Source organism: Cornus florida, unplaced genomic scaffold, assembly GCF_030987335.1.
Source record: "Cornus florida cultivar Cherokee Brave unplaced genomic scaffold, ASM3098733v1 CherokeeBrave_3.0.0_Hap2_Chr04, whole genome shotgun sequence".
NCBI classification, from domain to species: domain Eukaryota; kingdom Viridiplantae; phylum Streptophyta; class Magnoliopsida; order Cornales; family Cornaceae; genus Cornus; species Cornus florida.
In genome coordinates, this window is record NW_026775574.1 from 40,470,063 (window position 1) to 40,486,170 (window position 16,108).

The 16,108-nt window shown below is 36.1% G+C and overlaps 1 protein-coding gene across 1 annotated transcript; it reads left to right on the forward strand.

Annotated features, from left to right (window-relative positions):
* The first annotated feature begins 4,124 nt into the window (after window positions 1-4,124).
* LOC132304922 (glycerophosphodiester phosphodiesterase GDPDL7-like) lies at window positions 4,125-7,734 on the forward strand. Its single transcript, XM_059802620.1, has 8 exons — window positions 4,125-4,347; window positions 4,611-4,729; window positions 5,179-5,677; window positions 5,770-5,811; window positions 5,949-6,230; window positions 6,353-6,492; window positions 6,588-7,071; window positions 7,302-7,734. Exons 1-8 carry the CDS (start codon window positions 4,125-4,127, stop codon window positions 7,601-7,603), a joined length of 2,091 nt encoding a protein of 696 aa, XP_059658603.1. The 3' UTR covers window positions 7,604-7,734.
* Window positions 7,735-16,108: the final 8,374 nt, after the last annotated feature.

The following is a 16,108-nucleotide window of genomic DNA, read 5'->3' on the forward strand; positions in this document are numbered from 1 at the left end:
CGTGGAATTTTGATGAAGAACGACATGATTTGATGTGCTTGTTATTGATCACCGTGGAATTTTGATAAAGAACGGCACGATTTGATTTACTTGTTGCTCTTCGCCTTCAGGTTTGGGTGTTGAGGATGAATATGAACAGAGTTTCTGTATTTCTCTCTGTAATTCTAGATTTCTATAATTCTCAATTTGTGTACCCTTCCCTCCTTCCTCCATGCCTCTATTTATAAACTTCTTGGATAAATAGGATGATGACATGTGTCCTCTCCTGATAAGGGCATAATTATAACTGGATCGGGTCGGTTATATTGTAATAATTATTCCAAATATATTTTATCAGGAATAATTATCTTGTTGTTTAATCATCTAGGCTGGGCTAATTAAATAATTTAAGTGGACCAAGTTTGGGCCAATTAAATAATTTAATTAAACATGAGACTTATATTTGATGGGTCAATTTGTCAAAACAAAAGTCTATCAAATTTTAATTTTACAAGAACAAAATGGTTCTTGTCTAATAAAAAAGATGCAAACTTTTGTAGATGAATGTCATTTGCCTAAATAGATTAGAGAATTTATCCAAATTTGCTACAACTATTGCGGATTTTTTCCCAAGTTTAAATTCATTCTTAAATAATTTCTTTTTATCTTAAAAGTATTTATCTTATTATGTAAATGGCATTCTTGATCATGCCTTATGTTAGACTCCATTTCTTTAACTTATATTTATAGTAATAAACACATTTTATTTCAGCTTGATATATGTCATACTTTTGGTCTTAATTAACACTCGCTAAATTTAGCACCTTAATATCAACTATTAGTATTGAAAAATGTTATAGTGATTTTTTTTTTTTTTTAATTTTTTGAAAATATATGATTATAAGAAGGTTATTTTGGTAATTTATAGTAAGGGTTTGGAGGATATTTTGGGTTTTAACAATAATTCTTGATGCATTTGTAATTTATTTGATTCAATCAAATAGAAAAATATACTTTTAAAATAAACTATTTTGTTATTTAGAACTCTTAAGTTTACATGCGTGTAATTTTTCCTATATTTATCCTTTTAATTTTCATTTCAGACATAGCCCACTCTACAAAAATTGTGTTATATATATATATATATATATTATATAGGGTAAAGTGCATTAAACCCCCCCGAACTATTGGGGTATGTGTAAGGAACCTCCCTAAACTATAAAAGTTACCGAAAACCCTCCTGAACTATTGAGGTATGTGCAAGAAACCCCTCTGAACTATAAAAGTTGCAAAAAATCCCCCTAAACTATTGGGATATGTGCAAGAAACCCCCATAAACTATTGGGGTATGTGCAAAAAATCCCCCTGAACTATATATTTTTTTGCAGTTTACCCCATCCGCGCAAATTGATTGACTGAAAAGGACAATGAAGCCGAGGAATTTGTGGCTGGGATCGGGGTGGTAGATGTCGTCTGAGGAGTGTTTGGATAAGCCAAGGAATCTATTGTTGGGATCGGTGGGTCTCCTGTCATAGCTCCATTATAGCCATTGTACCACCTACCAGATCCGTCGGCCATATATATCTCACTTCTCTGCACCGTTGCGTCTGCCCATCGCCGTCACGGCCTTGCTCGCTGTTCAGCTCACCTTGCTCGCCGGTCCATTCCACTGTCCATTCCAAGCTTGCCAGCCCATTCCGCCATCTCCATAGCCGAGCACATCGCCGTCCGTGTTTTGAGCACACAGCCGTCCACAGTTCACCGCCAAGCCCCCTTGAGCTCGCCACTGCCTCCACAGTTCATGGCCGAGTCAACCGAGCTCTCATCACAGCCAAGTCCACCGTGCACAAGCCGCTATCATCCGAGACCGAGCCATCCCGCCGACCTTGGATTACTTTGGTCTCTTCTCTCTCTAGCTCTTTGTTTTGGTTTCGGTTGGGTGAAAAGCATCTTTTGGCAGAAAAAAAAAATCTAAGAAGTGTATAAGTTAAAACGACGCAGTGTGTTATAAGGGTGAACTGGTCTTTCAAAATTTTCGGTGCCGGAAGCTGATGTCATTGGGGTAAATTGCAACAAAATCATAGTTCAGGGGGTAAATTGTAACAAAATCATAGTTCAGGGGGGTTTTTTGTAGTTCATGGGGATTTCTTGCAAATGACTAATAGTTCAAGGGGATAAATTGCAACAAAATCATAGTTCAGTGGGTTTTTTTGTAATTCAAGGAAGTTTCTTACAAATAACCAATAGTTTAAGGGGTTTAATGCACTTTACCCTTGTTATATATGATACACAAACATATATGCACAAGTGAGTGACAAGCCGTTATTTGCCAGCTAGTGTTCATTCCATATATCCTCAAAAAATGAGTATGACAGATCATCTACCATCCCAACACAATTCCGTGAGATTAGCAAAAGAAGATCTATATATTACATAATTGTTGGTCTTTTTTTAGAAAATCCTAACTAGCCCAACGTTAAAATAACTAACTTAGGACTTATAAAACATCTCTCCTTTTTTTTGACATCCTTTAATATCTATCTTTACCGATTACATTCCCCCTCAGGAGGAATTCGTTGAATTTCTTCATAACTTGGTGGGGAATGTTCATCTTCCTTGCCCAACTCGTCCCTAATCAAGTAAGTTGCTCACATTAATTTCTCTGTTTAATTTTATTTATTTAAGAAAATATAAATTTCATGAGGTGTCTATAAATATATCATGCATGTGAATTTAGTTATATGTATTTTCATGTTATATTAATGGGTTGTGAATGAATGGGATCATAAATACACTTGTTCTCTATTTCAACAACAATTTCAATCTCTAGTAGTACATTGTTTCAAAATTATTGTATTTGTTTGATGATGATATCTTTAATTAACCTAAAATTATTTTAAATTTTTGTTCAAAACATTTTACAGGATTACAGGAAGATGATCAGTCGGTTGGTTTTGGTTTTCTTGTTGATCGAATCATGTCTAGGCGGAAATGATGAATCATCCAAGAACCCCGCTTTTTCAGAGGCAGCAATTGAGGAGGCAGCTACCAAGGAGAATCCCCGGGCGGGTTCAGATCAAAAATGGCTCACTCTGAACGGTAATAATGCAATATATTCTTGATGCCTTCATTAATGTTTCTGTTTTCGTGATTTGAACCCATAACCTTCATGTCACAAAGAAGCAACCTTATTGTCGCACCAAGACTTACCCTCATTTTCCTCTAAAATGAATCATACGTGATGATGAAAAGAATAATAGTAATCATAAGTAGAAGAAAAAGAAAGAAAAATCGGATTACAAAAAAGATTAAATTCTTCCCCTGAGAAACTGCCTTTTGCAGTTGGTTCATCCATTATGTTGTCACATACATCATTTCCCTTTCTTTCTTCCAAGCTGTGTTAGGAAATTAATCCCAACCCAAGGTCTGTGAAATACAAACAAAAAAAAAAAAAAAATTGAAAATAAACATTGATTTACCCGGTCCACTCAAAAGTAGGCTATATCCGCGGATTTGTCAAGATTTCACAATTATAAAAAGGCAAAATTGAGGAATTAGATAGAGTTCCAATACAATATTATTGGGGTTCTCTCCACATTCACGACCAAGAATTTGGCACTACCAAGAATTTGGGGTAAGGTGTACAGTAGTATTATTGGGTTCGCTCCACATTCACGCCCAAGAATTTGGGATTAGGTATACGGTAGTATTATTAGGGTTCGCTCCACGTTCACGACCAAGAGTTTCTTCTTTGTTGAATAATAATGCCAAAGTAATAAAAGTAACAAGAAGCAAATCCATCGTAGTAGCAATAGAAATAGCACAACTCAAACTTCAATTTTTTTTTTTTCTTTTTTTGTTCAACAACTGTAGCGTCAGGCCTCTTAGAACATCCCATAATCTACCAGTGGTACCTTAACTCATAATATGTAAGAGGAAATCTTCCTAAAATACCAATGATGTCTTTGAGTTTAAATAGCAGTACACACACACCCACCTAGAGACTCTTTGTTACTTTGTCCTCTAAAAGAGATCATTTTCAGCTTTCTTTAACTGCTGAATAAATTGCAGGTCAAAGTCCTTCTGTAATAGCACGCGGTGGATTCTCTGGAATTTTTCCCGGTTTCACTCAGCTTGCATATACTATGGCATTGTCCAACAGCTTGGATGAGGTTGTCTTGTCTTGCGAGCTCCAACTATCGAAAGATAATCGTGGATTTTGCATGCCCGATTTGACCCTTCAGAATTCAACCGACATACAAGATGTCTTTCGTGATAGGAAACGTTCCTACAAAGTCAATGGACAGGAAGTTGAAGGGTGGTTTGCCAATGATTACACTGCTCATGAGTTATACCATAATGTAACAAGTAAGTACGGAAAATCATGTTACTAGCATGGATTACCGATTTAGCAAGTTCAACATCTATTTTTATGTGCATTATAATACACTATAGGTATCTTTGTTCATGATGTTTTTATATGCAATGTTATGGCTAAGTATACATAAACAAAGATGGTTGGTTTGTGAAAGATGATTTTGCATTATAACTAATAATGAGGACTAGAAACAAATGTCTCTTTTGGTTTGCAAATAACTATATAAACTTAAATTTTGTATATTCTTCCACAGTAATGCAAAGTGTAATGAGTAGAACAGCTGCGTTTGATCGAATGCCTACTTTCATGATTGATGATATACCAAGGCTTGGTTCATCGAAGAGAAGAAAGAACTTCTGGTTAAGTGTTCAGGTCTCTCTCTCTCTATTACATTTCAATCTAGTATACAATAGAATTAGTATCCATGGCATATTTAAAATAATCCTCTATCAAAACAATACGTATAATCTGCATTAGTTATATTTATATGTGTATGTATTGGTAGCACATATTACATGTGGCATAAATTATAATGATCTCCCTTGAGGTTTGTCAAAATCAGATTGACCTTCTCGTTTGAAAAATTACAGTGACGTGCCCTCCCTGTCATACATGGTTTCGTAACCGATTTCATTTCTGTTAATAATCAACAATTATTTTTGGTAAAGTCTATAATTTGAAATTCCAAAATAGAAATTTTGCTAAAAGAATCCATATCTTAGGAGTATATTTCTTAGAGCACAAGAGAATTCAATTCCTTTTATCATATATAAAGTTGTATATTTTATTGCATCTTTGTTGTTCATCTATTCTCTATGCAGCACAGCACCTTCTATACGGAAAACAAACTTGATCCTGCATCGTACATTAAAAACATTTCGAATTTTGTCGATATAGACTACGTTTCGTCTACGGATCTTAATTTCTTGAGGAAACTGAATGGCCAAGTGAAAAACACGACAAAGATCATCTTCCAATTCCTACCAGATAAAGCAATCGAACCCACTACGAAACAAGAATATGGTTCACTACTGAAGAATCTATCTTCCATCAAGTCATTTGCATCTGGGATTCTTGTACCGAAAGTATTCATCTGGCCCGTATGTAATACTAGTTATCTGAAGCCTGCCACTAGTCTGGTAGTCGATGCTCATAAGCTTGGCCTAGAAGTATATGCTTCTTGCTTTGCAAATGATATCCTATCGAGTTACAATTACAGCTATGACCCCACAGCTGAGTACCTGCAGTTTATTGATAATTCGGAGTTTGCTGTTGATGGGGTTCTTACTGATTTTCCTTCCACTGCATCAGAAACAATTGGTAAGATGGTATTCACCACTTTCTATATATATATTGTGTGTGCGCGCGCGCTATCAATGTGTTGAACTCACTAAAAACTCTCTTTTATGCAGCATGCTTAGCAAATAACAAAAATAGAAGCAGGCCAGCCGGAGGTAGAATACTGATTTTGATTAACGAACTGTATTTTTTATTTTTTATTATCACTTGATAAAACAGATTTTGAAAATGAAACAAGAGAATGGTAATAATACATGAGAGTCCTTTTGGACATTAAATTTTGATTTTATAGGAAAACCTTTGATCATAACAAGCAATGGAGCGAGTGGGGTCTATCCCGGCTGCACAGACCTGGCTTATCAGCAAGCAGTAGACGATGGAGCAGACGTAATAGATTGCTCAGTCCAAATGTCCAAAGATGGAGTAGCATTCTGCTTGGGTTCACCAGATCTCACCCTATATACTACAGCCTTGGCTACTTTTACTTCAAGATCTGCTAAGATCCCTGAAATTAAAAATAATAGTGGAATTTTCTCATTTGATCTCACATGGAACGAGATTCAAACTCTGAAGCGTAATTTTCTCAATACTTCCCCAATTTGTTTCATTTTTTCATTTGGTTATGAAGAAAATGGTTTTATCATTTTGTAAGATGTATGCTGCTGGACTGACAAATGAGGACCTCTCTCTTTTCAGCTCAAATACACGAAGAATACGCAAGGGATGGTTTTCGAAGAAACCCAGTAAACAAGAACGTGGGTAAGCTCGTGACTCTCTCCGAGTTTTTGGAGTTCTCCAAGAAGAAGGCAGTTTCTGGGATTTTAATTAATATAGATGTAAGCTTTTGCTTTCCCACAACAATGTTATTTTCTGTCATTCACTTGTCATACTTAGTGTACAGAACTCTAATGCTTGTGTTGTTCTCTCTCAGCATGCAGCATTCTTCGCATCACATAAGGGTCTTAACTTATATGATTCCGTTGCCAAAGCTTTGAGCGATGCCTCATATGACAAGCAATCCAACCAAAAAGTGTTGATCCAATCCGACGACAGTTCAGTGCTATCGAAGTTTAAAGATGTCTCAAATTACAGAAGAGTACTGAACATCAGAAAGCTAGTGAGCAATGTGTCCAACGAGATGGTGGAGGAAGTCAAGAAATATGCTGATGCAGTCAATCTCCGAAAATTCTCAATCATTCCTACTAGCAACTACTTAACCCTTCCTAACACTAACGCGGTTGAAAAAATGCACGCAGCAAATATATCCGTGTACGTTTCAACTTTCAGAAACGAATTCATCACAATAGCACACGATTACTTTGGGGATCCAATGGTGGAGCTTGCAACTCACATTATTGCAATGGGAGTTGATGGTATTGTCACCGAGTACCCGGCAACTGCAAACGCATATCTGAGTAAGTACGACTAAATCATCTAGTCTGCTACTGTTGTTGTGACCATCAAATTGTATGGAACTCATTTTAACATCACAATTGAAGTGACATACAAATCTACTAGTAAGTGAGAGTTGGAATACACTTACTAGTAAAAAAAAAATGTGTTTAAACCAAGTATTGTTATAGTGAATAAATTATGTTACTGTACTCAAGATGTAACGAAATCAAATCTTTGTTATATTACGCAGGAAGCCCGTGTGCTGATCCCAAAACAAAGACCCCATACAGCATCTTGCCGGTCATGCCGGGGAGTCTGCTCAGCCTCATTAATCCTAAATTTAACACCCCTGCAGATTCCCCTACGCATCCCCTTGCTACTACAGACGTCGTTGATCCACCACTGCCTCCTGTTTCCAATGTCTCTCATGTCAGTAAAACTGCCGCAACAGCTCCGGCCCCTCAGCAAAGCGGTCAGGCAGCACAAGTAGCTAATGTGGGCCTTTGTCTAGTAGCAACTCTGGTGCTTAGTTTGCTTACTATGGGACATTAAACAATGGTTGGTTTTGCATGGGACTCTAACCACATGCTTAATTTTCTTGTTTTTCAGTCAACATTGTTTCTTTTCAATTACATTAACATTGTATTTTAGTACATTTATAGTAAATGCTACTTTTATTTCAGAATGAATGGAAGTTTTGTGTTTCGATTTTAAATATTATTATTATTATTATTTTTTGGTGATCATAAAGAAGAGATACTACAGCCTGTAGGGTGGTATAAGAGTTGGTTTATGATGAAGAAAAAAAATGGAAAACAATACGTTCATTTCAAATGCCTCGTTTATTCAAAGATAACTATGAAAATTGGTATATTTATGTGAAGGTAATTTTGGGAGCACTAGATTTGTGGGAATTTGTTGAGAAATATTATGTTGAGCTACAAAATGAAGCAACCTTGTCGCAAGCCCAAAAATAAGCTTTACAAGCCACGAGAAAGAATGACCAAAAAGTATTCATGAATATCCATCAATGATTGGAATATGGAAAAGCCAAGCAACCATGGGAGATCCTTCAAAATTCCAATAAGGAGTTGATAAAGTGAAAAAGGTTTGCCTCCAAATTTACAAGGTGGATTTGAATGAATCAATTTCATATTATTTTACAAAAGTTAAGGCCATTATAAATCAACTAAGGAGATATTGTGAAGACGTGAATGATAGGTCATTGAAAAGATTCTTTGGTCATTGAATACCAAATTTTACTATATTGTTGCAGCCATTAAAGAATTGAAGGATTTGGATTCCACTAGCATTGATCAACTCATGGGATAGTTGCAAGCTGGTGAAGAAATGTGATGAGGAAACAGAGTATTCGGATGTTTGGAACTTGTGTTACAACTTTTTGAAAGACAAAGACAAGATCACGGAACAAAACTAAACAGGCCTAGGACATGCAAATGTACAAAGAAAGTCATGAATCACGAAAAATAAGGGTGTCTAGAAGAAATAACTCCAGGCTATATGGAAGGGAAAAGACAAATTTTGATTTCAGTGTTGCAATTATTCTAATGTATGGCTATTATGCTTCAGAATATTGCTAAAAATGTTGAATACAAGGCTAATTATGTTGATGAATAAGTGGAGTCTACTTTGTTGTACATTGGCATACAATGATGAAAATGTGTGAAGAGATCATGTGGTACCATGAACCCGGTGCTAGCAATCATGCGTCTGGTAGCAAAGTCAAGTTTGATTATATTGATAAATAAATGGCAAGGTAACATTTGGACACTCATCACAAATTCTGGTAAGAGAAAAAGGTAAAATTAATCTCGAATGAGAATCATCGGGATTCATTTCTAATGCTTAGTCAGCGCCTAATATAAAGAACAATATTTTCCTTTTGGGACAACTCTAAAAAATAAAAGGCTAAAATATTTTTATGATGGCCGGCTTGTAGTCTCTTGATAACAGATCCATTGGGAAGTTTGATTGTAAAAGTTTCAATAACAAGGAATTAAATATTTTTGCTAAATATTCAGACCCATGTACCTAAATGTTTGAGAGCTTGTTTAAATGATTCAACTTGGATTTAGTTCTTGATACTTGGGAATTGTATTTTGAAGGGCTTGAGTTATTGGTCAAGAATGAGATGGTGAAAGCATTTGCTTTGATTAGTAATCCAAATCAAATATGTAAAGTGTGTTTCATTGGAAAGAAATCAAGGAAGACATTTCTTGAGGGAGCAACCACAAGGGCTAGAAGGCCACTAAAATTGTACACTCGGATATTTATGGTCCAATTTATCTATTAATATTTGGTAAGAATAATTATTTCCATCTATTCCTTGATGATTTTAACCAAAAAACTTGAGTATTTTCATAAAGAAAATTTGGAGCTGTATGAAATTTTGACAAAATTCAAGGCACTTGTGGAAAAACAAAGTAGCTATGACATAAATGCTCAAATGATCTAAATAGAGGCTGTGAATTCATGTCAAGTCCTTTCAGAAACTTTTGTGAAGAAAATGGAATTCACCATCCTTTAATATTCCATGATCGCCCTAACCAGGGGCGGAGCTAGCATATGCCTAGGGGGGACACGTGCCCCCCTGGCCTGGCTCCACCTTGTATAAAATTTTAAATTATTTTTACATATATATAGAAATTTGTACATTATGCCCCCCTAAAAATATTAAATTCACTGGCCTGGCCCCTCCTTGTATAAAATTTTAAATTATTTTTACACATAAATTTGTGCATTATGCCACCCCTAAAAATATTAAATTCCCAAAATTCTCTTTAACTTTTTCCTTTTTTCCTCATTTACTCTTTAAATTCCTTTAAAAAAAAAGTCAAATTTTCCTTATTAAGTCATACTCTAATTCATTTCTTTCAAAATTCTATCATTTTTCTTCTTTTTTATTTCCTTCTTCTACTTCTTAAACTTCTTCATTTTCTTTGTTTTTTTATTTTTTTATTTTATTTTTTTATGGTACTGTGCCCCCCTTGAATTTAAATCCTGGCTCCGCCCCTGCCCTAACAAAATGGAGTAGTCTAAAGGAAAATAGAACCATTCTTAATATGGCTTGAAGCATGCTAAAAACCAAGGAAATGCCTAAACAATTTTGTGGCGAAGCCATAGATTATGCGATTCACTTGTCCAATTGTTGTCCTACTAGAAGTGTGCAAAACAAGACAACACAAGAATCATGGAACAGAAGATATTCAAGTGCATGTCTCTCATTTGCATGCTTTTTGGAGCATTGTCAATGTATATGTTGAGAGATATTAATTTGTAATTGGCAAATTTCATTGTCAAAATAAGTCCGATCTAGTTATAAATTTTTGGTTTGATTTCTCAAGAATTGATAGGTGCAGAATATTGCATATTTAAGCGCCCTTAATTGTATGGTTTAGTCTATTTAGTGTGTTAATAAAGTATATTTTATAGGATTTGTTGTGTATTGTCTATTTTCAGGGCTTATCTCCAAAATGGCGTAAAAACGGGTTTTTATGGGCTTTTAATGAACAAGGTGCATGGCGAGTGATGGGAACCGGAAAAATGGACCTAAGTCCAAGAGTATACTCAGCTTGAGAAAGAAGTCAGACCCAAGAAGCTAAGTAAGAAAGAAGAAGTCAACCTTGAAGGACAAGGGTTGGCATCTGGACACACTTTCCAAGGCCATTCTTGGTGTCCGAACGCTCTTTGTAAATCGGGGCTCACAATTGCAATTACAAATTGAATTAAATTCCAGTAGCCAAGCAATTTGGCGCCCGAACGCCCAGCTTTGCGTCCGGACGCCAAGTGACATAGGGCTTGTAGAATAGCACCCAGCGCGCGCCATGACAGCCACAAGGACACCCAGCGTCCGGACGCCAACCTGCGAATTAATGGCTGATTTGAATTTTCAGTTATTTTTCTCTCTTTTTTAACTTCAATGCACGATTTTTTAGGAGGATTTTTATTGATTCTAGCAGAATAGGTTATATACACTTCTCTATGTTGTTAATACATATCATAGATCATTTCATATTCAAATTTTGTATACTTCTAGATAAAGAAAGTGAGGAATAGCTAGGGTTCTTGAGTGTTCTTGGGCGTGGTTGCTATGGAGTTGAAGATGGAGGCTTCTTCTTCAACCATTGAAGCTTCAACCACCACCAGGATGAGCTAAATCCCCTTCTAGGGGATTGAGGTAGCCTTGGCCGATTTAGGCATGTAATTCTTATATTTTAATTTGGGGAAATAAAGTTGTATGTAACAGATTTTATTAATAAGATGAAAAGTCATATTGAAATTGGTGTTTTCATATTATATTGATGTATGATTTGTACTGAATTCATAATATATAAGTATGTCTGCTATTGTAATGACTCGGTCATTTTACTTCCTTTCTTTTTCGGTAATTTCTTTTTTCGTCTTTTTCCCTATTTTGTCCTTTTTTCGTTTTTCATTTTTACTTGCATAACCTCACTTTTAGTGCTCGGATTTGATTTCGGCTTTGCATGCATCCATGATATTTAAATTTTATCCAGGAATATCCTAGTGCAACTAAGCACACCGTTGGATAAAGACGAAAAATTAGTGAAGTTAAAAAAGAAATTCATCTCATTTGAAGTCCGGACGAAAGAGAACGAGCGAAAACAAAAATCGACGTCAAGACGTCGAGACGGGACACCATGGGCGCCCACGAGCACCCCCATGAGCATCCCCACGAGCATCCTGACAAGCACCCGGACATGCTAGAAAGAAAAAAAAAAAAAAAGGTTTTCCAGAACCGAGGCTTGAAACGGAGGCCGAAACGATTTTTTTGGGAAAAACACGAAGAAGAAACCCTCCCTAAAATCGAGTTTTCTACCTAGCTACATGAAAAAAAAAAAAAAAAAACACACTGTAAAATCCCCAAAGTGCCTCTAGATCAGAATAGGTTAAGAGGATTAAAAAGCTGCTACATGGGCTTTTCTGAAATCTGCCAGAACAGAGAGCAAAAACGGGGCCCTTAACGACATTTTCTGGAAAAACACAAAGAAGAAACCCTCCCTAAAATCGAGTTTTCTACCCGTTTGTGAGGAACAAAACAAAAAAACACACACTATAAAATACCTAGAATGCCCCTAAATCAGAAAAGGGCAAAAACTCAAAAAATGCAACTTTACACCAAGTATGCATTTGACCCTAAATGCATTTCTAGGTTGAAACGAATGTGCACACAAGCGTAATAAATGATTTCAAGCATGTAGGAATGGTCTGCAGCTCCCGAGAAGACCCGATGCAAAATCTTACCCCCCGACGGCCAAAAAAGGCGAAAATGCACATGAAAAGGGAATTTTAAAACTTAAAATTATAAAATGGTTTCAAATTACCGTTTGGCCCTTGGCCACACTTAATGCACGATTAATGAGACCCTATAGAAGAATAAAAATGGAATTCCCACACCTGATGCAAACATGGTGAAACAATGACTTGGCATTTTTCAATATTTTCATAATATTTCATGAAATTAAAAGTTACATAGGATACAAGATACATGTCATTGGCCTCCAGCCTCATTTCATACATGTCAAATATATTCGTAAAAGGTGTACTTATATACACATTACATATATGGAATCAAAGATACACGTTTTGACATGTAAGGCTAAAAAATGACATTTCATGTTAACATTTGCATGAAATGGAAACTTAAAAGCTACAAGTCATCCAAGGAATGATGAATATCACGAACCAAGTCTTCATACCTGAAACAGGTCATATTTAGTGAGGGGTGAGTATCCTGTGGTACTCGTAAGGAATGAGCATGCATAGACCTAACATTTTATAATATCATCACCTTAAGGTGAAACATGTTAAAGGGGCTCATGTCACCTAGCGTCTATGTCAAAGTGAGACTCAGGGATCATCCTAAGTTACATAGGTGATTAAAATGAAATACAAAACATGCAAGCATACTGGGTACAAGTGTACTAAACGAAATTGAAAACATACGAGGCAAGTATACAAAGCACAAGTATACTAAATGGGATCAGAAACACACAAAGAAAGTATACGAGACATGAGTATACTAAATGGAATCTAGATATAAGAAGCAAGTGCACAGTTTCAAGTATGCTAAATGAGATCTAAATACACGAAGTAAGCATAATGTTTATGCAATTAAACAAGGTAGGAAATACTCCATATAACACGATAAGGTTCTTAGATCTTCAAGAGATAACACTTGAAATCTAAGGATTTAAAGATTTTGCATATTGATATAAATCATTATATGTGGTCTATGCCACCTAGAATCCAAGTCAAGTAACATGTTGATGTGTCTAATTTTACCACTCACAATAGTACGATTCCATGTAGGATAGTGCTATAAAAAGAGGTGTTGAACCCACAGAGAGATGAGATTTTGTATTCAGTCTTCAATTGAGTTCTATTGGTTTACAGGTAACTGGTTGAAAAGTTTCTTGGTTGTCACGATTAAACAAACTAAAATTAAAACAAAATATTAAATTAAAGTAAATTAAATTAAATTAAATGATCAGAGAGAGAGAGAGATCTTAGGGCTTTGACTTCACCACAATCATCATACTATGGTTAATTGTATCAACTCTGGGGATTTAACCAATTATATTTTAAATGAATTGAACTCTATAACTTTGTTCAATCCGGGTTTTAAAGAAAGATGTTTTACAAAATTTAGTTAACTATAACCTATCTACGGTTAGCATGGACTATCCACCTACCTACTCTAACTACTTTAATTATTTTGCAAACAATCCACCTTTCCTAAGCATAGATTATGAAAACATTATTTTATAAAAAACATTAGAACATCATTATATGACCTCTATTCTCATGTCCGGCAGGGTTCCGCCAGATACCGTCCAATAAGATAGGTTGAGAATAGAAAACAAAAATTATATCTAAGACAAGGTACTAATAGTTTGTAATCTATTAAAGCATGAAAACCAATTAAGTTGTCTTAATTGCTCATAGTCATATAATTAAGAAAACATAATATATTAAAATAATCCTAGAGTTAAGAATAATCAAACCATAATACTATATTAGGTTATATCAGTGCCCTAAGAGAGGAATTAGCTACTCATGATAATGTCGGATATCATCTGTGTTGGAGTTGTCTGCATCGTCATGGACGGCACTTCTCTTCTCAGGATCTTCACTTTCTAAGGTCATGGAAACCCTAAAAGCCACCACAGTATCAGCCTGCTGAATCACACAGGAAAAAAGGACTTGGAATTTTGGACCTCTTCTATTAAGGCTTGAGCCTTCTTTTGGTGGGCTTTTAGGTCTTCTGTCCCATCTAGAATGAGATACGGCTTAAAAAAAGAACATTCTCGTAACTTAAATCTGACATGTCATGAAAGGCTCGAGCTCTAAGGTTCAAGCTTGAGCTTAAGGAACAAGGCTCGAGCTTTTCTGGATTGATGCTCGAGCTTCAAGAATTGGTGCTTGATCTTCACTTTGACACTTAGCCAAATTTCTTCAATTATTTTCTGAAGCGTCTTATTCTTCGACACTTAGAATATTCTTAGGGTTGAAATCTTTTAACATTGCTCGATTAAAGCTTCATGGGCTCGAGCACTAGGTACCAGGCTCGAGCATTTGGTTCTCAAGGCTTGAGCTTTAATGGATGGTGCTCGATCCTTGGAGTTAGGTAGGAGGTCTGGGAGCTTGGAAATTAACTCTTTCACATTTCGATGCCTTATGCTCGAGCTTAAGGGTCAAGGCCCGAGCACCCTTTATTCAGGCTCGAGCTTTAATGCCTTATTGATTTTTCTTTTTTGACTTGTAAGGCTCGAGCCTAAAGACTTGGGCTCGAGCTTTGGATTCTGAATTCTTCCAAACTTCACCATTTAATGTGACGGCCCTGGTTTTTAGGCCAGTGCGTCCTATGATGAATTAAACGTAGATCCGATAACGAATCCAGAATGCGGAAGTAAAAGATAAAATAATAGTCTCAAGAGATACAACACGTCTCTAACACACCAATGTGACCCTCAATGAGGTCATGGAACCCAAAGAAAATAAATGCGGAAGCGACGTTTCAAAAAGGGACAAGAATGAACCTAGGAGCAAAATGGTCATTTCTAAAATAAAATTGGGTGCTACTGAGCATACCATTGGAAAGAAAATGAAAAATTAATCAAGATGGACTCAAGAATTGCATGATTTGGAATCCGGACGAAGGAGAAACTACAAAACGAAGAAAACGAGCACTTAAGGCTAAAAGGGTAAATTGGTAATTATCCAGGAATATCTGAGTGTAACTGAGCACACATTGGATAGAAGATGAAAAATTAGTCAAGTTCAAAAAAAATTTCACTCGATTTGGAGTCCGAACGAAGGAGATATGGCTAACGGAAGAAAAATGGGTAAAAGGGTCAAAATAGTCAATCCATTACCATCTAACCGGTTACCAAACTTTCCTAACCGGTTAGGAGGCAAAACAAGATGACCATAACACTACCACAAGTCATCTAACCGGTTATGAGATCAAGCCCACCCACACAGTTGTACTATAGGTCAGCAAAAAGTTCACAACAGGGGTTTTTCAGGAAAAAATGGGTTTTTAAGGGCCAAGATGATATTTTTTGGGAAAACACAAACCAGAACCCATCCCCCCCCCCCCCCCCCGCCCCCCCAAAATTGAGTTTTCTACTTGACAACGTGGAAGAAAATTAAAAAAGCTCGCTGCAAAATGCCCCTCCATGAAATCAGGTTATGAGGGTGAAAAAACTACTAAAATGTAAAACTGAAAGTTGAACTTCGCGAGGGATTTCCGGTACCAAGACAACATTTTCTGGAAAACCCCGAAGAAGAAACCCCCCCTAAAATCATGTTTTCTAGGTGATCATATCAAGTCCGGAATTTATTTCTCAAAGAAAGACCCCAAAATGCCCTTAAACCAGATTATGCATAAAAAATGCAAAATGAGTCCATATGAGTCTTATTTCACCAAAGAAGAAGTTTTTCTTGAAAAAGATCATGCACACAAATGTAACTTACCTATTAGGATGTGTTACAATGGTGCACAGCTTA

Excerpts from the sequence above, each read along its gene's own strand:
- LOC132304922 (XM_059802620.1), top strand. The coding sequence starts at position 4,125 with ATGGCATTGTCCAACAGCTTGGATGAGGTTGTCTTGTCTTGCGAGCTC. Across the intron at positions 5,812-5,948 it reads TAGAAGCAGGCCAGCCGGAG|GAAAACCTTTGATCATAACA; the intron begins GTAGAATACTGA and ends TTGATTTTATAG. Across the intron at positions 6,493-6,587 it reads GGATTTTAATTAATATAGAT|CATGCAGCATTCTTCGCATC; the intron begins GTAAGCTTTTGC and ends GTTCTCTCTCAG.